Source organism: Pholcus phalangioides, unplaced genomic scaffold (assembly GCF_987345545.1).
Source record: "Pholcus phalangioides strain wild (caught in Gottingen) unplaced genomic scaffold, Ppha-v1.0 ptg000001l_1, whole genome shotgun sequence".
NCBI classification, from domain to species: Eukaryota; Metazoa; Arthropoda; class Arachnida; order Araneae; family Pholcidae; genus Pholcus; species Pholcus phalangioides.
In genome coordinates this window covers 5,535,320-5,557,564 of record NW_028301594.1, presented here as the reverse complement: position 1 = coordinate 5,557,564, position 22,245 = coordinate 5,535,320, and the positions used below count along the sequence as shown (strand labels likewise).

The following is a 22,245-nucleotide window of genomic DNA, read 5'->3' as shown; positions in this document are numbered from 1 at the left end:
AAAAAAGGTTGGGAAACTATGTTATATACCCCACATGTAAGTGGGCGAAAGCTGTGTTGCATGAGCCCTGTGAGCTGCGCCGTACAAGCAATTGTTCGCGAAGTGGGTGTACTTTTAGTCTGGGCCACGAATGGTAGGCCAATTGTCGCACAGCAGCCAAATTTTTTGCACATGCTATAGCCCCCCTAGGCAACGGGGCATTTCTGCCATGACAACGTTTACCCGTTGAATGACTTGCTCATTCGGGTTTGCTTGCGCTCGGAAGGGGGCGGGGGCTGCTGGTCTAATGGGATAGTGAGATAAAGCATGTGACTTCGTCTTGCTGTCTGACCTTGGGATGGGTGGAGATTTTGCTGTGCCTGCACTGGGCCTAAGTGTGATGGTGCATGGTGACGGGTGCTACGTGGAACAGGCCTACAACGGTACAAATATTTCAATCACTACAATTCACTGACAATTGGAAATATAGAGATGGCTGCACTAAAAAAAAAATCCACATACAACACTATACACGCATTCAGCTGTTAGGTACATAGAGCGGGGTTGTACTCGGTTTGAGATAAAGAAAAAAAAGCCTGCTTAGTATCTAGTGTGTGCGAAATTAAGGCTGCCATCTATACTTTAAATCGAAGTGAAGCGTGATTAATGAATATTTTTACTGTTATGATGTCTGCTGGTCCATGGCTGAATGGCATTCATCCTCTTGACATTCTTTCAATTGTTTAGCGAGCAATGATTGGTCTCTAGTGTGACACTTTCTAACGGCTCGCATTTATGCTTGGAAGTTTGAAAATCACGGAAAACCAACTTCAGACACAGCCTACATGTTTTTGCCGCTGTGGTGGTCGAGTGGTCATAGTGACTGACCCGGGTTCAAGCCACTGTGGTGGTCGGTTGAAGTTTGTTTTCGGTGGTTCCCAACTTCAAGGTGCAAATGCGAGCCGATCTCTCAGTTAGAAAGTCTCGCCACAGAGAGCAACAGGCGTACAAACAGTACAAAATTCAATCATTACACTTCTGAAATATGATGGCAGCACTGAAAAATCAGACACAACACTAGATACGCACTCAGACTGTTAGGCCCCATACTTACACTTCCGGCACGACTCATTAAGTAGTGAATTGCCCATGGCGATAGATCTGAGTTGTGCGCTGGGTTTGAAAGAAAAAAAGCCTACCTGTCTTCCGACGCACAGTGGCGTATTTGAACAGAAAAGCTGGCCAAAAGTCGATTTTCTGAAAATGGGCTCAAACATGAAAAAATATTTATTTGAATAGCTGAACACAGACAGAGCATTTTTTTTTTGGCAATCTTGGTTTTCCCCCATCCGTCAGGGTTTGGCTACATGGGAGAGTCATGTTTGGGTTAGTTTTGTGTGTAAGTCTGAAATCAGTGGTTAAAATATAAATTGCGCGTGTAGGTTCTCGCAAATACTAGCCCCTTTTTTTTGTTTTGGAATTTTCAAGACAAAGCATCCTATTCTTAATGGTTGAGGAAACTTGAGAAGATATGTGCGAATACGTCCATGTTCATTACATTGATCTATCGTTCCCATTTTAGTTGATCTACTGAATTTTGAATGTGATGATATAACTTCTAAAGTTTTGAACATGACTTTTTCTGAAACACAGAGCATTTTGTTATAGCTTCTGCCTGTTTCCGGCAAAATTTCTCTAGTCAACTTGAGGAAGACATCTTTGAGCTTCCATTAACATAAAAATTCGCTGCGCATTCGCGTGCGTTTTTTTATAAATAAATAAATAAATTAGAAGAGACCATACGGTAAATTTTAAAATTCGAATTTTAAAACAATTTTTACTTCGTTTTATACAGGTAGTAAAAATATTGATTGGACATCGATTTTATACTAATATCATGTAACGTCATAAAGACATATCAATAACATGGTGCATTATTTTCGACATTTTTTGCTTAAATTGGCCATTTTTCAGAAAGAGCAAGTGAAGAACATCAAGAAAACTCTATCGCAATAAAAAAACAATTCTGATTGAAAGTAAATATAGACTGTGAAATGTGAAAATAAAAGCACTTAAATTTAAAAAAAAATTCTGCAAGAAAAATTTATGGGATTTGGTGACATAAGGCAGATTTAAGAGCTTATAGTAACAGCTTGATCGGGATTCGAAAACAAGTAATTTATTTTGAAACATTAGTTTCAAGCGAAACTGCCGAAAATTGAAAAATGAAATGAAAACGGAGCAGCTTGGAAATAATACCGAAAATTCAAAAAAACATTAACAATAATTTCTTTTATATATACGAGGAGGACGTCGCGAGCAGATAACAAAAATAAAGCTTCGAAATCATTGAAAGATTCAGTTACTGTTAAGATATAGATAATCAAGGGAACATATCACACACACAATACTCAACAAGGCAGTTTAAAGTAAGAAACACGCCAGTTGAAGACCATTAGAAGCTTTGTCGATGTTTGTTGAAGATGAATTATCTGAAAATCATCCACGAGCTGCACATAAACAAATAAATAAAATTCATCCCTGCAACTCAATTTTACAAACAGCGATGAAAAAAATGTACTACTCTTCAGTAGCATCGCATTCGTGAAAATAAACATTCAAGATTTTTTTAAAAAAATGAAAAATCACGGAAACTATTTCGATAATAATGCTACATTTCCAAGAAAAACAATGTAAGCGAAGAAATGCATCGGAATTTTAATATTATCATATAAATAATCATAATGAATATCAAATGCAGAACAATAATCCAATGAGCATAATGACCCGAATAGCTCCCCGAAATTTGCCACCCTTCTAGTTTAATATTCCTGATCACTCATTTCTCGAATTCGCCGTCGTGGACAATAACCCGCTTAGCCACCCTCCGCCTGTAATTGTGCTCATGTCTCTTAAGTCCTTCTTTTGGTAACACATGCTTGGGTAATCTTTTGGTCACTCCACAGAGTAATAATACTATAGAGTGCGCGCGAGGGGTTACAATGTGAAGCAAAGATCCGGAGTCACGTGACTCCAGTCGAAAGGCTGGTCAGGGAATCTCGCTGGCAATGCTTTCCTTATGGCTACTCGTATGACGATCTACACGCGCTGTCTTATTTTTGATTAGAATGGCCAACACTTGCGCAGCTTTCGGATGTTCTGAGCGGTTTAGGAAAGGGGGACCAGTATCCTTTCACAAGGGAACACTTTTTTGCTTATTCCCCTTCTTATAAATTAAAAATTGGAATATTAAATTGACGATGCAATGGATTTCTGACGTAATCTCAGTTTTTAACGACTCCATTTTGGATTTAATTCAATTAAAGTTCCAAGTTTTGGTAAAATTCAAATGTCATGAATCATTATTAAATGTTTTAATAGAATTTTTGGCAATAAATGATTGAAATTGTGAGTTTTATGAAGTTTTAACTGAAATATACGTCTCCGCAAGATTTGGCGAGCTAGTGAGTTCATTCGAGTTTTGCTCAACTTGGAAGAAAATATGCTTTTCAGAAGAAATTTATGAAAAATATTCTATTTAAATAGAATGTGAGGAAAACTTTCCGCCCCCCCTTTGGACAATTGCAGTTTTGCATAAAAATGCATAACAACCTCTAAAAATAATAGTATTTTTACCCCTCTTCACACCTGAGATAAAACTATTACAGAAAAGAAATTTTTTTATTCATTAATTTATGTTTGTTGTATGTGAAATTGCCGCTTCAAACAAGAAAATTAATTATTCAATTGATTTTTTTGAGTCAATATCTGTACTAAGACCTGAAGTCATATATTGTGTACCTCAGATGTTATCTTGAAAAAGAATCATTCTAAAAACGATTTAATACCTTAAATTAAGATTAACATATGCATACTTTTGGAGCGAAGAGATTATATATATAGTATTTATATATAGTATTATATATGTGACATGTGTAAATATTATATTGTAAATATTATATTATATATATGAAATATTATATCCTAAAATATTATATATATATATATACACACACTTCAAATTATTACATATATACTCTACATGGAATTTTAATTCTTATAATTTAGAGAAATTGATGATGAGATTCTGTAATTTTCTTGAGTAAAATCTATTTTAATCCTGAAATATTATGTAAGTGTTTACAGTTTTGTGTGATGAGGTTATAAAAGGTTTTTCAGGAATGTTAGAAATGAAACTTTTTCTTATTGTTTGAATATTATTTCATGACTGAATATGGTATGAGTGTGAATGTGTTACATTACATAACATAATATGATGCATTATAATTAATTATACATTAATTATGAGTATATAGAGTAATTGTAATGTTCTGGAAAGATATATTTTTGTTTTAATAACCCCTCGTATAAATAAATTTTCGAAATTAAAAGCGAATGAAGAGAATATTTAAAAATATAAATGAATTAGGCTTTACAACATATACGTTGTTCCGTTTTCCAATATTTGTTTATTTTATAGAATTTATTTTTTCAAATCTGATACTCCCTAAATATTTCACATAAAAATGAGTGAAATTCATTGAAAAAATGAAGGAAAGTTTTCATCAACTTGATCGAATTGAGTCAAATTTCGTTACAGCAACATCCTAGCTTCTGCGAAAACGCGCCAAATGTAATAGCGCAGAACCTGTTCTTTCCCCGACAATACTACTCATCTTTTCTTCACGTTCGACAAGTTTTATGAATAGCGTGCGCGGTCTATTTATATCTTAAGTCTATGGGTCACTCACGTGCTTGAGTACTCTTTTGGCCACTCCCATGCTCAAATACTCTCTAGGCCACTCAGCCATTCATATGCTTGCACATGCTTTGCGTCACTCTCAGCCATTCATATGCTTGTCCACGCTTTGCGTCACTCTTTCCGTCATTCACATGCTCGCACACGCTCTAGGTCATTCTTTCTGTCATCCACATGCTTGCACACTCTATATTACTCTTTTCCTAGCTCACGCGCTTGCACACTTTTTTGTTTATACTCACGTGCTTGCACACTCTTTTACTCCCTCGCATGCTTGCACACTCTTCTGCTCACTCACTCTTCTGCTCACTCACTCTTTTGCTCACTCACGTGCTTGCAAACTCTCTAGGTCACTGTCCGACCTAGTCTCTCGCTGTCTGGGCAGATGCGGATTTGTGCTTATTTTGCCACCCTTCACGCATTATGTACTAATGTTCACTCATTCCTAAAACTTGCGCCCCTCCGAACTTGCCGTCTTGGGCTATAGCGCGCCAAGCCCCTCTGTGAATACGCCACGGTGGTTGCTGGATTTTTAAATTCATTCTTAGCTTCTATTCGCGTTCAAAATATTAATATTTACATTTTTTTTTTTTGTGAACCATAGTAATTCCACCGGGTTTTTTGTTTAATTTTTGTGTATATTTAAATGAGTAGGAAATCAGTGGTAATTTTTCAAAACTTTTTGAATACGTCACCTTGGGACACTCTTTCTTACGGCGCAATTCATTCCGTAGTAAATTGTCCGTGGCGATAGATCGGAGCTGCGCTCGGCTTGGAAGAAAAGAAAGAAATAGTATTTTGATTTTTGAACATAGCTTTTTAAAATGGGGTAAAGATAGAATTGGCTGCATTTTAAAAAAGCTGAAACCATACACCAGCACCAGCGAAAATATGTAACATTATCTAAACATGAAATATGCAACACGTGTGAAACTTTCCGGTGTCTACGGATGGATTTCGCACAGACAAACCCAACGATGCCCAATTGATACTGATACGTGCAGGTTTGGATGCCAGACCGACCGTATTCTAGCGTGATAAGGTGCGTAAAGAAGACATATGAACATCTGAATTTACGGCCGTGTTTCATCCCATCCATTTTTGTTCGATTCAGTCCGATTTCCTGAGTTGTTGAATTCATTCTTCATAGGGTGTCCCGTATTTGCCTGGACAGTCCCGATTTTTCCTGTTTTTCTGGCTGTCCCAACTTTCTTCAAAATTGTCCCGGTTTTTCACGTATTTTCAACGAAGCCAATTCGACTTTTATTCTTCAAATCAACGATTAAAATTGTCTTCCCAATTCAGAAATTACATTACGATAATTACGACTCCAAAAATAAGAATATTTCACACATTTGTCATATTATTTTTTAATTCACTGCAATTTGAAGTGGCCCTTCATTTCCCTCTATTGGCGACTTTTCCGTGATTTTAGCATTTGTTGGCAACTTTGCTTACTTTTAGTATCATTTTTTTGACGATAATTGCCGCTGTGGTGGTCGAGTGGTTATAATGCCGGACTCGTGATGCGAGGATCCGGGTTCGAACCCCACAGTGGTGGTCGGCTGAAGTTGGTTTTCTGTGGTTCCCAACTTCAAGGCGCAAATGCGAGCCGATCTCCCCGTTAAAAAGTCTCGCCACAGAGAGCAACAGTCCTACAACAGTAAAATCATTCAACCATAACACTTCACTCATAGTTAGTAAAACTGGGGGCAGATGACAGCACTACACATAACAAGCATTACACAGAAACAAAAATTTACGTCAGGTTGCACTACACGTACACGCACATTCCCGCATGTATCAATTCGTTGGGGGGGTTCCGCGGGGGGGGGGGTGCATGTGTGGTGTAGCAGTAGTAGGTGGGGGTTCCGCGGGGGGGGGGGTGCATGTGTGGTGTAGCAGTAGTAGGTAGGGGCTCGGGGATCCATGATGTTCTTAAGTCAGCCACCTCGTTGGGCGATTTGCCTGTTGTGGCGTTGTATTTGTATTTGTAATATCCTGCGTTTTCCCGTATTTCGAAGCATAATTTCACGTATTTTTCTCGAGCAAATATGGTCAGAGTAATTCTACATATATCATCTTCGCCATATCCGAAAAATGTGGGGGTCAATAAAAAAATTTACTTTGTTCATTCATACTTTGTTTTGCGTGTCTGTGAAATTATTTTACAATATATAAATTCTGAAGTTATTTTTTTTGCCAAATATGAACCTTCATTAATGCAGGAATTATTTTTCCTCCTTATAATTTTGAAATTATTCTTTTTAATTCTGAAACTATTTTTTTTCCTTTATTGTTAATTTTAATTAATTCTGAAATTAATTTTTTCGTTAAATGTTTATTTTTATTAATTCTGAAATAATTTTTCTCACCAATTCTGAAATTAGTTTTTCTTCAGCATTTCTATAAATTCTGTAAATATGCAATTATTCTCGTTGGCGGGGCCACTGCAAAAACTGAGGACCACACGTGTTCCCGCGGGCCATTGGTTGAAGATCCCTGATGTAAAATACGCGAAGTATGTGAGACCCGCTCTGATTAGACCTCGTATGCATGAATGTGACAAACAAAAATGATTGAAATGATCGACTCGAAATTCTAAATACGGCAATTTCGAGAGATTTCTTTGGGTCCCGTTCGCACACGAAGCTACGTTCGTAGTAGCCGTGTGATTTCGTAAATTAGTCAATTCGCGGTAAGTCGAACTCCGATGACTCGAATATCTGTTCAAGTCGAAGCTTTCACTCAGTCCCAGAACTTTTTATGTATTTTTGGTGTTAACATCTTTGTTCTTAACTCGAAGTTTTCTTCCTTCAAGTAGATTTTTTCGGGGATGGGAAAAATTTTAAATATAGCAGTTATTGATATAATTTAACAATAGTATTCAATTTTCAACAACAGAATTATTTAGCATTTAGCAACGTAATTTAGTATTAAGCAATAGAATTTAGCATTTAGCAATACAATTTCAGGTACAGAATTATTAAGCGTTTAGCAACAGAATTATTTTTTTGTCGTTTAGCAACAGAATTATTAAGTGTTTAGCAACAGAATTATTATGTGTTTAGCAACAGAATTATTAAGTGTTTAGCAACAGAATTATTAAGTGTTTAGCAACAGAATTATTAAGTGTTTAGCAACAGAATTATTAAGTGTTTAGCAACAGAATTATTAAGCATTTAGCAATAGAATTCGGCATTTAGCAACACAATTTGGTGTTTAGCGACAGAATTATTAAGTGTTTAGCAACAGAATTATTTAACATTTAGCAACAGAATTATTTAATATTTAGCAACAGAATTATTAAGCATTTAGCAATAGAATTCGGCATTTAGCAACAGAATTATTAAGCATTTAGCAATAGAATTCGGCATTTAGCAACAGAATTATTAAGCATTTAGCAATAGAATTCGGCATTTAGCAACACAATTTAGCATTTAGCAATAAAATTTAGCATTTAGCAATAAAATTCAGTATTCAGCATTTAGCATTTAGCAATTGAATTTAGTATTCAGCATTTAGCATTTAGCAATTGAATTTAGTATTCAGCATTTAGCATTTAGCAATTGAATTTAGTATTCAGCATTTAGCATTTAGCAATTGAATTTAGTATTCAGCATTCAGTAATAAAATTCAGCATTTAGCAATTGAATTTAGTATTCAGCATTTAGCATTTAGCAATTGAATTTAGTATTCAGCATTCAGTAATAAAATTCAGCATTTAGCAATTGAATTTAGTATTCAGCATTTAGCATTTAGCAATTGAATTTAGTATTCAGCATTTAGCATTTAGCAATTGAATTTAGTATTCAGCATTTAGCATTTAGCAATTGAATTTAGTATTCAGCATTCAGTAATAAAATTCAGCATTTAGCAATTGAATTTAGTATTCAGCATTTAGCATTTAGCAATTGAATTTAGTATTCAGCATTTAGCATTTAGCAATTGAATTTAGTATTCAGCATTCAGTAATAAAATTCAGCATTTAGCATTGAAATTTAGCAGATTCGTTTAGTGTAATCATTTTTCTGCTTGCAAAAAAAAGTGAATGACTTTCTCTCGAAAGAAGGACAAGAAAAGAAAGACATTCAAAAATCACTGCATTTTTCGAGAGAAAATAATCTCTCTCTCTTGTACACACTTTTTTTTTTCATTTCATCTATTCGAGTATCGTGTATTGCGTCCATTTCCATGATATACAGTAAAAGTACGTCTAGTTTATTCCTAAATATTCTCATTTAATAATTAAATATGATGCAATAAGCATAACTGTTCTTTTCGAATTCCTTCATCTCCAGTTGTTTGACATGTTTTACTAATTACGATAATCATAAACACTGTGTTACCGATAAGTCGAACTAACTATAACTCGGAGTTTTTCGTCGGCCGCTGCACATTCGACTTATCGAGATTTGACTGTACATTTAGTTACTCCGAAATATTCATCCATTAGCAGTGACAAGAAAATGCCATTTTTGCTTTAATCTCGTAAATCCAATTTCGTTTGCAGAGCGACCGATCCTCTCAAAAGTAGACGGAGGCGCTGGGAAATTTCGTTGCACTCTTAAGTAAAAGTCCTCCCTCCCCGTGCATTTTTAATGACTGTAGCCACGGAGATATCCAGAGTACACGAAAACTTGAGGAATGAATTGTCAAGAGAATTTAACTAGAATGAGAGAAGGGCGGAAATATTTGCATATATGCCCACACTCGAAAATTAGATCTGTTTGAAACTTCCGATATTAAGCACGCAAATTGGTAGGTACGTATTTGTGGTCAACTAGGGGCCTCGGAAAGGAGGCCATGTGTTAAAATGGCACTGCGCGGTAGAGGTAGATTTATTTAGGGTTAAACAAATTTTGCCACCCTTCTCCTATTCTACCAATTTTCTCAGTCAGTCATTCCTCTAATCCCCCCCCCGAACTTGCCACCCTGGGATATAGCCCACTAAGCCCTCCCCCCTCCCCGTAAAAACGCCGCTGGGCGGTCTATAGCACAGGACAGTGAATATGTGGAATGATCAGTCAAGAAAATTGCACGAGGATGAAAGAAGGGCGGAAAAGTTTGTGTAGCCCACAGGCGTCAAAAACCATAAATCCGCCTCTGGAGATATCTCTAGGCAAAGGATTGAGATGTGAGTTCGAATTTTTCCTGTGGCGTTTTTTTTATTTTATCCGAAAATAAACCTCTTTGGATTTTTCCCAAAAAGCCGCATTGAACTCTGGCGGTTGAGCATTGTCTTGTGCTTGCGCTCATCAAAGAGTAATTCCACGCATTCCCCTAATCCGGAGCTCCGTTCGTGACGCACCTGCGAAAGACAAACATCAATAAACACCGCATCAAAGCGCGTTTCGCAATCTTTTTAAGGTCCCGAAAGGGACACGAGCTGCGGAAATTCCTCTTGCAAAAAAAAAACAGTACAATATTTTTTCACGCGTATTTTCCGTGGATTAAAAAAAAAACGTTAAAAAAGCATCGGAATTTCTTAGTGTTAATTTTACAGGGTGCATAGCGCGCACGGCGTGTGGCATTTTACGGCGAACTATATATTGATCCCAGAGGCGTACTTCCAGCTAGAGAAAGTTTCCAAATAACGTGTAGTACTCAGATACGTCATTCATATTTCAATGGGTTTTTTGTATAGCCATTAAAATGAAAAAAATTAACTTTTTATACAGTCCCCGTGTGCCCCATAACCCAATTAGAAAGTTGTTGTCCTGTCTCTCCTGATGCCAACAAAAAAAAAAAAATTCCACATGATTCTAAGTGCAGTATTCACTGAGGTATTTATATATAATATCGAATATAGCAGTGTTTCTTAACCTTTTTTTGCCCGTGGTACCCTTTGAACCATATTTTTTTCTCGTGGCTCCCCTGTCTTACACAGAGTTTTCAACTCTCATGTAGAAGGAAGACACTTTATACGTATTGAAATGATTTTTTTCAGTGAATTTATACTGAATGAAAATATTGCAAAAAAAATTGGCCTCCAGACCACTAGCCTAGAATTTATTGATCTCCCCGCTAGTCCGGGTTCTATCAGGACCGTCTCAATATCATGGGGCCCCCTCCTTAGGCAAAGTGATGCTATGGTAGTCATATACTTCAGCTGGAAATAAACAGCCTACATATTTCCTATATTTATTTTGAAAATTAATTGTACTATACAAAATATCGTAAGGTGGGGTCACTTATGGGTATGAAGCCCCTCACAAGAGTGGGACTGACAGAGCTACAGCCCGGGACCTACTATGGTTTTTATCTTTTTTTTTTTTTTTCAGACAATAAATTTCATATAGGGAAGGGTGTCTGAAAAATTTATCCGGGGACTTGCGAAAAACCCCATCCTACGGAACTTGTTGCAAAATGTAGGCGGTGAGGCCTGGGTGGGTCCATGCCCTAAACAAGGCCCTGGTTTTATGGGTGGTTTTGTTGGATTCTCTCTTCTCACTGTAAGTGTTAGTCACTAATATAAAATCTTTATTTCTTCACACCTTAATTTTTCTTCTCAGCTCTCCAAACCACCTGTCATGGCTCCTTTCCCCATTTCCTTCCGTGGCCCCCTTGTAGCTTCCCAGTACCACAAGGGGGCCATATGGCCCGCGGTTGAGAACCACTGGAATATAGTATGGCAGAGTTGACTGGCCGGCACAGTTGACTCGGCCAGTGTCCGATTTATAGATGGCGCATAGATGTGAATAGAAAAATCAGTATTTTCTGAAGCAAAGGTGCGGCATTTACAAAAATTATTGATGAATGAAGGTTATACGCCGTTACGGACTACAGTATACTATGATATTTTCCTCAAAGTAGCTTAATTCGAAATTGCGGAATTATACGCAGAAAAATACTGTAGTTATATTCTAAAAACGCAGGTCAGCATGGACAAATATTGCTATGTTTCACCAGGGGTTGAAACTGCAGGATAGAAAATGCATCACATATAAATCTTTCATCAAATATTGGGTGAGGAGCTATAACTTTGATAAAATAAGCTTTTACAAAACACGTCTGTAAAGCCGGGATTACGCTATAAAAGTATGATAAAATATCTTTAGCAAAACGAAAAAAATAAAAATAACCAATAAGCCTATTGGTTGCATTTGCTTAAATGTAATTGGTTGTATTTTTCAAGTTTTATAAAAGAGCACTCACAAAACTTTTTTGTGTAATCCCGGACTTATCAAAAATTTGACCATTACATTACATATATTTGTCACGCGAACTTATTTTATAAAGGATCTTTGTCAAAGAACTTATAAGTAATCCCGGTCTAAAGCAGATATTACGCTATAAAAGTTTTATAAAATTCTTTTATGAAACATGACAAATGCAACCATTAAGGTTATCTGATGCATTTGCTCAAATGTTTGTAACCGATATTGGTTGCGTTTTCAAAGTTTTATCAAAGAGCTTTTGCAAGACGTTTATAGTGTATTCCCGGCCTAATGCCGGTCTAGAGGCCGTTACACACTACTCTGACGTGATGTGGGGTACGTCACGTCAGAGACGTTGTGAATTCTGTTTCGTGGAAATTGTGTGAATTGAGAATTATAAGACGTAGATTTTCCCCATCACAGAATTTGCACGAATCGGAATTCACAACGTGTCCGTCGTGACGTGCCCTCCGGCGGACTACGTGAGAACCCATAGAATACTGTGTAGCAGCCCAAAATCACTCGTCTTGAATGATAAATCACCATTCCACAGATGATCATTCACGCTAGTGATTCCCAATTGAGGTGCCACGAGGAATCCTAATCTCAGTCCCGAGGGTGCCCCAAACGTAAAATGTTTAAGATTTTCCAATGCATTGTTAAGTTTGTTTGTCTTTAATTACATTGGAATTTTTTTAACGTTGGTTGGTTTATCAGAAAGTTTTTTCTTCTTTCTTGTGTATCGTCAGGTACTTTCCAAGGTCAATGGATGCGAGGAATGCGTCACGGCTACGGTGTGCGGACCAGCGCGAACTTCGGCCTGGCGTCGCACTACCGTCCGAAGAGCAGCGCACGCGGGTCGCTGTCATCGATACCAGCAAGCGAACAGGCCGATCCGGCCAGCGATCGAGATCGCAAGATTGACGATTTCCGCGGCGGCTTCGTGCTGAAGTCACGTAGCGACGAACCACCGGCCAGGCGCAGGTCCCTGGTCGAAAAATCTTCCAGTTTCAAGAAATCTATCCTACAGGTGTGTATTGATTTTTACTCATCCCGGACGTGAAAAGTCGTGATCTGACACTCGGTGTCAAAGACGTTGTACTGGGACATGCGCAATATGCTCTAATTTTTAAAATTACATTAGCGAATAAAGTGTCTGTTTCCTGCAGGGCCTCAAGATCAAGAAACAAAGGAGCACAGGTGATATCGATCGCCGAGGCGTCAGTTCCATGAGAAGCTCTGGTTCAAACCTGAGTTCCGCCAGTTCCGAGTCCGGTCACTCCGGCGCGACGCACGGCACGGGTGGCTCCATGCACACGGACAGCAACGCCAGCTTCGTCAGCCAGGACGAGCTCTGCGACGCGGCCGTGACCGAGACCTACATGGGCGAGTGGAAGAACGACCGGCGGTGCGGCTACGGAATCGCCGAAAGGTCAGACGGGCTCAAGTACCAGGGCGAGTGGTACAACAACAAGAAATACGGATACGGAGTCACCATACTCAGGGACGGGACCAGGGAGGAAGGCAAGTACAAGAACAACGTCCTGGTCTCGTCCGGTAAGAAGAAGCATCTGTTCGTGCTCAGGTCCGCAAAGTTCAAGGAGAGGATAGAGGCCGCTGTCCAGGCCGCTCAAAGAGGCGCTCAGATCGCGATGCAAAAAGCCGATATCGCTATTTCCAGGTGAGGATCTGTTCCGTTCTGGCATGATCCTGAATAGGCTACGAGCCCCCCCCCCTCGGGGGTTAAATAGAAATACAGTAGGGTAAGGCCCCCACTCCACCGAGTAACCGAGTTAGGAGTTATTCGAGACACTTTTCATTAGCCTCTTTACGATCCCGGGCATAATATTACGTCCAAATACCAGTGGAATAAATTCAAATAAGTTCTCTGTATTTCCTTTCTCTTCACTATCGCGGAGCTTTATTAACGCTATTATCATGGTTGTCTATTATCTACGGAGAAGTTGGTTTTCTTTCCCTCCTTTCTTTATAATGTATCTTTATACTATATACATGTAAGAGCGAAGGAGAACACGTAGGGTGAGAGTGGAAAAAGAGGACCCTGAAAACTCTCTTATCTATATTATCTACAGTACCTCATTTGCGGTATTTCACAGAGAGTTAAACCGAACTTTATTACTATAGTTATTTGATCTTTTGATTGAAAAAAAAAAGATGCTTAATTTTCCCCCCCACACATTTATGGCTTCACAGTAATACCCCGAGTTACGCTATACCCCGACTTGCGCGATTTCGGAGTCACGCGATTTTCTTTGAAAAATGCATGCTTCTGAAACTGAAGCATAGAATTACCACTGTGAGATAGTGAAGATTATTAGAGGATAATAGAGATAAGAATTGCTTCATTCGCGGATCAAGGACATCATATGTGATGATATTGAACTGATTTTCAAGAGACGGCTGCAATATAACTTCGTCGTGATTTCAGAAATGAAACCCTAAGGCTTAGGTACGACATCTGCCATTTATGCAGAGAGAAGGTTACAATTTCATGCCTGAAGTTCAACATTACCGACAGTCTTTCGAAGAAAATTCGTTCAATGGGATGCTCATCGTTGACAATGCTTTGTACAATGGTTTGTACTCTCAATCAATTTCAATCTGCTAGTCAAAGTTTCTATCTTGCCTCGAAATATACTCCCGATGGACCAAGTTGTTATCAAAGCATCTAACAAGTGACTTTCATTTCTACAGATTTTAGGGAACAAAACATTTTCTAATAACATGAATTGCAGTCACACTTTTACCGGAGATGCCCTGTTCCCCCCCTCGGGGGGGGGGGGGGCAAAGTGCTTGCGTTGCTTCTTGCGACAGAGCCTGGGTGTCTCGCGGTTTCTCCAGTTTCTCCAGTCACACTAACGAAATTAAATTTTATGAAGTCATAAGAAAAGTATGTATCATAGTAGTACACACACATAAGGAAGGGGAAAAGACGTGTTTTCCCTACATTTCGGTCCCAGTTCTTTATATTTATACGTAGTTGTGTGTATGCAAAATCGTACCCCGACATATGCGACTTCGACTTACGTGGTTGTCGTCCTTCTCTTCTATCGCGTAACTCCTGGGTATTACTATATTCATTTAACCTCAAAATTCTGTAAGATCCGTGTTATCCAAAGTTTCGGCTATCCATGGAAGGTCCGGTCCACGCTAGAAAGAATTATTGGGGCCCTACTGTACTTATGAAATCTAAATTATCATCATTGATTTTTTTTCTCTCTTTTGAGGCTACATAATACATCTTATTTTTGGCAGAACCGCAACAGCACGTGGCAAAGCAGAGCAAGCTGACGTAGGAGCGATGCACGCTAGAGAAGATTCCGAGATCGCCAGGATGATAGCCAAACAGTTCGATCCGGACCTGAAGTTATCAGGTGAGAGAGACTAATAAATTGCATATCAGATTATACTATCTCCCGACCGAATTCTGACATTTCCGAAAATGATGGAATCCGCTTTATCGAATATTTGGGCAGATATTGTTAAGTGCCCAAAAATATACATTTCAGCAACTGAATGGAAATGAATTGATGTCGAAGATTTATTGATTCGTCCGCACGTGGGAGAAGATTAACTGCTACCGGATCTTGGGGGAGAGGAGAGGGGGGTGTGTTGGAGGAGAAAAAACTAATTACTGATGTTTACATTTAATTTATCAACTGTTATCTCTCAAAAAATGTTACAAAAACAAGAAACAAATCTCTCATGAAATGATTAATTTGTTTGCATAGGGGGGCGATGAAGGAAAAAACTTCGTAAAAGATGGAGAATATTTTTGTTTTCTTTAATGAAAATACCAGGGTTGTTTATTTTCCTAATCTCTTAGAAAATACAAATATGTATAAAGGAAAATTGTTGGTAAAGCTCTTTATACTGCCTTTCGAAATAATTTCCATTTCGGTTTAAGTATTTATTATAGTTTGGTACAAGTATTCTTACACCCTTTCTCAATGAAACTGACACATATATGTGGATGCAGGATGATTCAGAACTCTCATGAGCAAAACTTTAACCCTCGTGCTCCCCATCATCCGGGATGATGAGTGATGAGTGTAGCAGCGTGCTCCATCATCTTAAGATATGATCTGGATTTTTTTTCCGAAGAAATTTTTTAACGTGTTCCTAAAATGATGTAGCCTATAGATCTCGTACGAATATATATTATAGTTTTTTTTATATTATTATCTCTCTATTTTCTAACAAGTTTGCTTGTACTGTGTGGGATGTATTGTTGAGTAAGTGGGAGAGTGCGCCTGCCCACAATCACTATTTTGTTGGTGATTGTGGGTTCGCGTACCCAGGTGTAGTTCTTTGTACCACACCTTCTTTTTTCGATTGTATTATACAATGAAACCTGTACGAAACGGAACGTCAAGAAGGTGGTACTTTCCAGAAGGTTTAGTGATTTCCACTGAGGCAGTTAGCAACAATAAGGATCGGGAAAATCAAAAAAAAAAAAACCTGCGCATTTCCCCGGAATATTTTTGTTCATCTATTATTCGACAGCTATTAATTACATTGTACTGATTATACGGGCTCAACGCAGTCCAGCGTCGCAGAATAATAGAATATAATTTTGGTAGCCTATCTGCAAAATACCTATTCTGGAAGAAGAAAGCATTTGCCAGTCCAATAAACTATGAGAGAAGGCTAATTAGATATGTGGAACTGAAACTGCACAATCTTCATACTAAACAAAGATAGTGCAAATGACCGGACATGTCGAAACGAAGACGTTCACTATGTAGCATCACGAATACGTCAAGCTCCGCGGAGAACCTATGATCTGCGACCTGTACCTGCCAGAAGAACCGGTCAATCGCTCAACCACTAATATCTAATATTAAATGTACGATTTTTACAAATTATCATACTGAGAAATTAACGATTTAATCTGGTGATCACATACTGGGATTTCCATAAGATTCTACGTCAACGATACAGATCCAAGACTTAAATTTCATGAAAATTATGTTATTTTTAATGTATTCAATTTCTATCATTGAACAGATCTTGAGAATCCATATTAACGATTGCTAATTTTTCTTTTTTGTTGCCATGTTGCTTTTGAAATTTCTCTTTGAGATGTGAAGCGAAGTGTGTGTCTGTTCTTTGACGTTCAATGTATTAATTACACTTCTCTTTTTTTTCCAGCCAGCGATACTATAAAGAACCGACCCTACCCGGATAGGAGAACTCCTATCTCGAACATTAGTAGCCAGAACAATGCATTTTTGAACTCTCCGGCAAGCATGAAATCGGACTTGTCGCTAGACTCGTCTCGACCGCAAAACGTTTCTAGCAGCATGGTCAACACGCATCTCAGCAGCACGTCTATTCAGGACAGCCGCTATATGCAACAACCGTCGCCGCAACGGGCCGAGATCACGCAAGACAGGTACAACGTGGCCAGCCAACAAGCAAACTTCTCGCCGAAGGCTCACCACCAGCAGTACGTGCAACAGGACGAACGTTACGCGAACCAGTCCATAATGACACCGCAAAAGTATCAGCCTCAACCGGTCCTCAACGTCAGTCATCAGGATGGATACGCGAACACGCAGCCCGTGGTGACAGTGCAGCAGGACGCGAGGTACCCCCAGCAGATGCCGACGTCCCAACAGAACAGATACCAACCCAACCCTCCGGCAACTCCCGCTCAAAGCCGTTACATGCAGCAACAGGCACAAAGTTACCAGCAGACTGTCCAACAGCAATCGTACCAACCACAGAACCTCGCCCAAAACTACCTTGATCCTAGTGGCAGGGTCCAGGGACCGCAGGACCAACCTCCCGTTCCAAACCGGCAGGGATCTTTCCGGCGCAGTACCAGGGAACCGCAAGGATACTCGACCCAACAGCAACAGGTGATGGCCGATCACTTCGACCATTATCGCCAGGAGCCGCGATCCAGAGTAGTCATCAAACACGGTCGGCGGATACCATCTCCACCGAGAAGTTCCAGCAGGGAACTTCCGACTGGTGGGATGTTCCCGGGTCAGCAGCAGCAGCAGTACCATCACCGATCCTACGGTCCGGACGCGACCCCGGACTCGGGCGTGTCCGAAAGTATGGACGGTGAGGACCTGTCACCTTCCAGGTTCACCAGGAAGGGAAACTTGCCACCCATGATATACACGGACAGCCACGCTTCCAGCCTGCTAAGCTTTGCCCCCAGCGAGGAAGAAAGTCGCACCATGAGCCCGACCATGAGCAGCGTCGGGCTGGACAGCGAGATCGGCTCGGAGATATCCACGGGCAGCAGCGTTTTCCAGAGGACTTCCTCGCTGTACGTGAACCCGCCCAGCCGGAAGAAGGTTGCCAGTCCTCCGGCGGACACTTCGGAAGTCTTCAAGAGGAAGAAGAGTTTACCCCACGGACCAGCGGTGGCCGGGATGAAGACAAAAGTGATACCTCGCGAGGAAGTCGCCATCTTGAGTTCCCAGAGGAGGGAGGAAGTAAGACGAATACAGTACGAGTCCGAGAGGTTGAGAGCGAACCCATTTCTCTACTTAGTGAGGCCTGATCTGAAGGTGAGTGCACGTTACGTTTTCATTTCCTTGACAATACACATAACATGACCAGATTCGATCCCCACTCACATCTTTCGCATACAAGGGTACGCAACATTTTGGAGGGCGTGGGCCACTTACATCGGTTTGAAAACCTGTCACGGGCCACTCAAATGATTTGGAAATGTGCTACAGACCCCTCAAATGCTATGCAGCTGTGCCGCGAGTCCCTCAAATGAGCTCTAAATATGCCGCGGGGTAACTCAAATGATCTGAAACTGTGCAGTGGGTTACTTGAGTGACCTAAGAATGTGTCGTGCCCTTCCCCCCCCCCTCATCATAAGTGCTCTGGGAATGTTCCGCGGGTCACTCAAGTGATCCATAATTATGCCGTGAACCACTCAAGTGATCTGGGAATGTGTCGCGGTCCACTCAAGTTGCAGTAGTCGGGTGAGGATATACAACTTGTGCCATAGACGACGCGGACGTATGACTACTGAAGGTCGATGCCAACAATCTCGAGCTGATATGTGGAAGCTGGACAATGTAAAAACATGGATGACTGTGATTAGCTGGTCCACTGCGATTCCAAATTTTATATTAATTATCGACAATCATTAGATTAATTGATGATTGCTAGATTCTTTTTGGGATGGACTATTATGCCATCACCGTATAATCTTGTTTATAGTTTTGATTGCCCATTGGCGCTTGTTGTTTAGATTTTAATTGTCCGTTATATGATTTCAGATTGATACGGTCGTTGTTATATACATTTTATTTTTTGTTGCCATCGCGTCTGAGGCGACGATGTTTTATTGTTTATAATAAAACTTTCCGGATACACCCATCCTTCGGGACCGCTTCGATGTCTCTCTGAGATGGGAAGCGGGGTGTGAAGGACTCCTAATGAATCACTTCAGTGATCCGAAAATATGTCGCGGGCAGCTTACGTTCTCTGGAACTCTACCACGAATCCCCCAAGTGATGTGGAATTGCCCCAAAGGTCACAAAGTGATCTGTAAACATACTGTGGGTCACTTAAGTAATCTGGGAATGTGCCTTGGTCCACCTAAGTGATGTGGAACTACACCGCGATTAACTTGATTGATCCGGTAATGGGTTGATTTGGCTGATTCATTTTTAGGAAAGTAGTCTTGAGATCACAGGCCACATCAGACCCATTGTGAAGTGGGCCATAGGTTAAGCATGTGTGTTTCACAAGATAGCAAAGCATTTTCTAAGGATGGATGAATGTGGGTTCCCTTATTTTGAAACAAATTACTTCAGATATCAATATGAAATTTGTACAGTGATGTGAATCGCCCGCTTTGTGTCGTCATTGGTATAAAAGTGTAGTCTAGTTGTTTCACCTCTCAGTAAGACACCCTCAGTAGCATCAATGATGTTTCTCCCGCTCAGACCCATTTTGGGGTACAAGCTGTCAACGTCCCCTTGCCCTGGAATGCGACATAGCTGTGGAGAGGTTCCATCTTCAGTGCCTCGAGACAACAATCTGGATTTGGGTCTGGTTGTTGGAGGTGAGTACTCGGGGTCCTACTCTGCCGCACTTTTCCTTGGGTGTGGTAGTGAGTTGTCAGTCAGGATCAGATTCGTCTACTTCTTTAACATTTCTTCCTCCCCCCCCCCCCCACTCTCTTACATTACAGGAAATGTAGGTTGTGTTCCAGAAAGGTGATTATGCGTTTCAGCAGACTGGTGTTGAAGTGACGGCTGGGAGAGAGTTGTAATCTTATAGGCTGGCTTTGTGTTAGAGTTGTTCATTTTTCCAAAATAATGTTCCGATGTGTGAGGGCATATTGTCGAATAATGTACTAGCGAACCAACCTCTCCATACTTACATTGATCATTCAGCGATTTGTTGAATCTCTGCTAGTAAAGTGGGAAAAAGGCCCTGTGCTACGTCGCTGCAATAATTTCCGTTCGCGACCAGATCTCTCGACACCATCGGATGGATCGTTGAATCTGGTAGGCGTCTTCCTTGCTATTGCCGTGCCATCTTTGCTGCCACGCTAAGACCATACGCATGCGTAGAAGTCTTGCGTGCATCGCCAGAAGGAAGTGGGAATATTGTTTCTGCCTCCAGAGTTTTAACTGCCTTGCCTAGCTTGTTCACTTCTTCGTTGTGGCAGTCGTCCCCATACGAACTTTTACAATGCTCAATATGCCTTGACAATACGCAGGTGCATATTCTCGACAGGCGTTTGAGTCACACTCAATGTCATGTCAACGAAGGGAGCCATCGGTCTGATTGTTCCACGCTCTTCTGGAATAAACACAGCAATGATTTACAATTGAGTTGTGGCAGCTCACAGACATACAGTGACAGACGACATCCACCCTCAACACACCGGAGTAATTTTAGCTTGGAGCATTCGAGGGTGAGATCTGTGTTATGACCGTTCTTCGCTCATTCATTAACTCCTTCATTCATTTCATTCTACGTCAGTAGAGTCTCAAGAGAACACACACACAGCCGATCTCTTCAACCCCCACCACGAAATATATCTTTGAAAAAAAAACAATCTGGCAAAAGAAACTTGAAAATAAAAAGAGGCTGTGGTGGAAAAAAGAAGACTCGTGACGTCGTTAGTGTTTAGGATAAATGACGTAGTGAATTGTGCAAGTGTGACGCGTCATCAGAAGACGATGGAGAAGTGACGCAACAACAGCAGCCACTTCCATTCCGCTTGTGTGTGTCGGGCAAAAGATTGCTTCTGCACTCCGCTGGCAATGCGGCAACGCGATACGCGCTTTGACAGCATTGCTTCGCCAAATTTGTCCATGAGCTCGGCGGGAGCTTTTTGGTGATGCAAATAGCAGGGCGTTTAGCTAGGTGTCAGGAAATGGGGAGGAGAAGGAAGCACTCTCTGTGTATGTGCGTGTGTGTTATTTTACTATTTTGCTTTCATCCCCTTTTCTTTCTCCCTATTCAGTTTCTTTTCAGGAGAATGTCTTTCCTATCGTCATATTCGTTAGTTTTGTTTTTCCTTGACGTTTTAATGAGGCTTGGTTATGGCATTTCCTTTTTTCTTCGTACAAAAGCTCTCTTTAGATGATGAATGGTGCTAAAGAGCTAGATATTAAGTAAGGATATTCATATAGGAAAAAAATCCTCTGAAGTAAGGTTTTTTCCGTACATTTCATCGCCTCATTTCGTCGTGACATGGCCATTTTATATTAGACTAGCTATAATACCCGGCGCTGCCCGGGTTTTCTTCAATGAGGCTTTTTTGGATCACGTGATATCTCCCTCTTTCTTTAAGGGGCATGCAAACCGAGTCTAAGTTCACCAATATGGCGACTTCCTGCGCGACTCATGAAACAAACAAATCGAGATTTAAAGAAACGTAAAAATGAATATATATATATATATTTTTTTCTTTTTTTAAAGGGTGCTAGGTATTTCGATTCCCCCTCCCCCCCCCGTGAACTTCAAGTTATCCATCTCTGCCTGTTTCTGCTTCAAAAAATGCTTAATTAAAGCTATGGAATTTTTTCGATGTACTTTTTACGGGTCCATAATTAATTTTAAAAAATATCCTAAACTACATGGATTTATGCAGTTGAATATTAAAGGACAATCCGGAGACATTAATTTTCATGCTTGAGAAGATATAAATAAAAAGTTGAAATCAATGCTATTGCATGGATATCCAAATCAAAAGTAGGTCCGGCTAACCACTTCATATTTAATCTCCTGGGCTTCGTATACCTCTAAGCGAACTCAATATTTCAAAAATCGAGTGTTTAATATAACTTTTTAAATTATTGATGTGACAGAAAACCCCCA

The 22,245-nt window shown here is 40.0% G+C and overlaps 1 protein-coding gene across 1 annotated transcript in view; it reads left to right on the top strand.

Moving 5' to 3' along the window:
* The window catches only part of jp (junctophilin), an 87,587-nt gene that overhangs the window by 50,661 nt on the left and 14,681 nt on the right, over positions 1-22,245 (top strand). The window contains exons 2-5 of the mRNA XM_089242336.1: positions 12,648-12,928; positions 13,068-13,579; positions 15,175-15,293; positions 17,074-18,452. Coding sequence (XP_089098462.1) covers positions 12,648-12,928; positions 13,068-13,579; positions 15,175-15,293; positions 17,074-18,452 — 2,291 coding nt within the window. The remainder of the gene's footprint in view (positions 1-12,647; positions 12,929-13,067; positions 13,580-15,174; positions 15,294-17,073; positions 18,453-22,245) is intronic.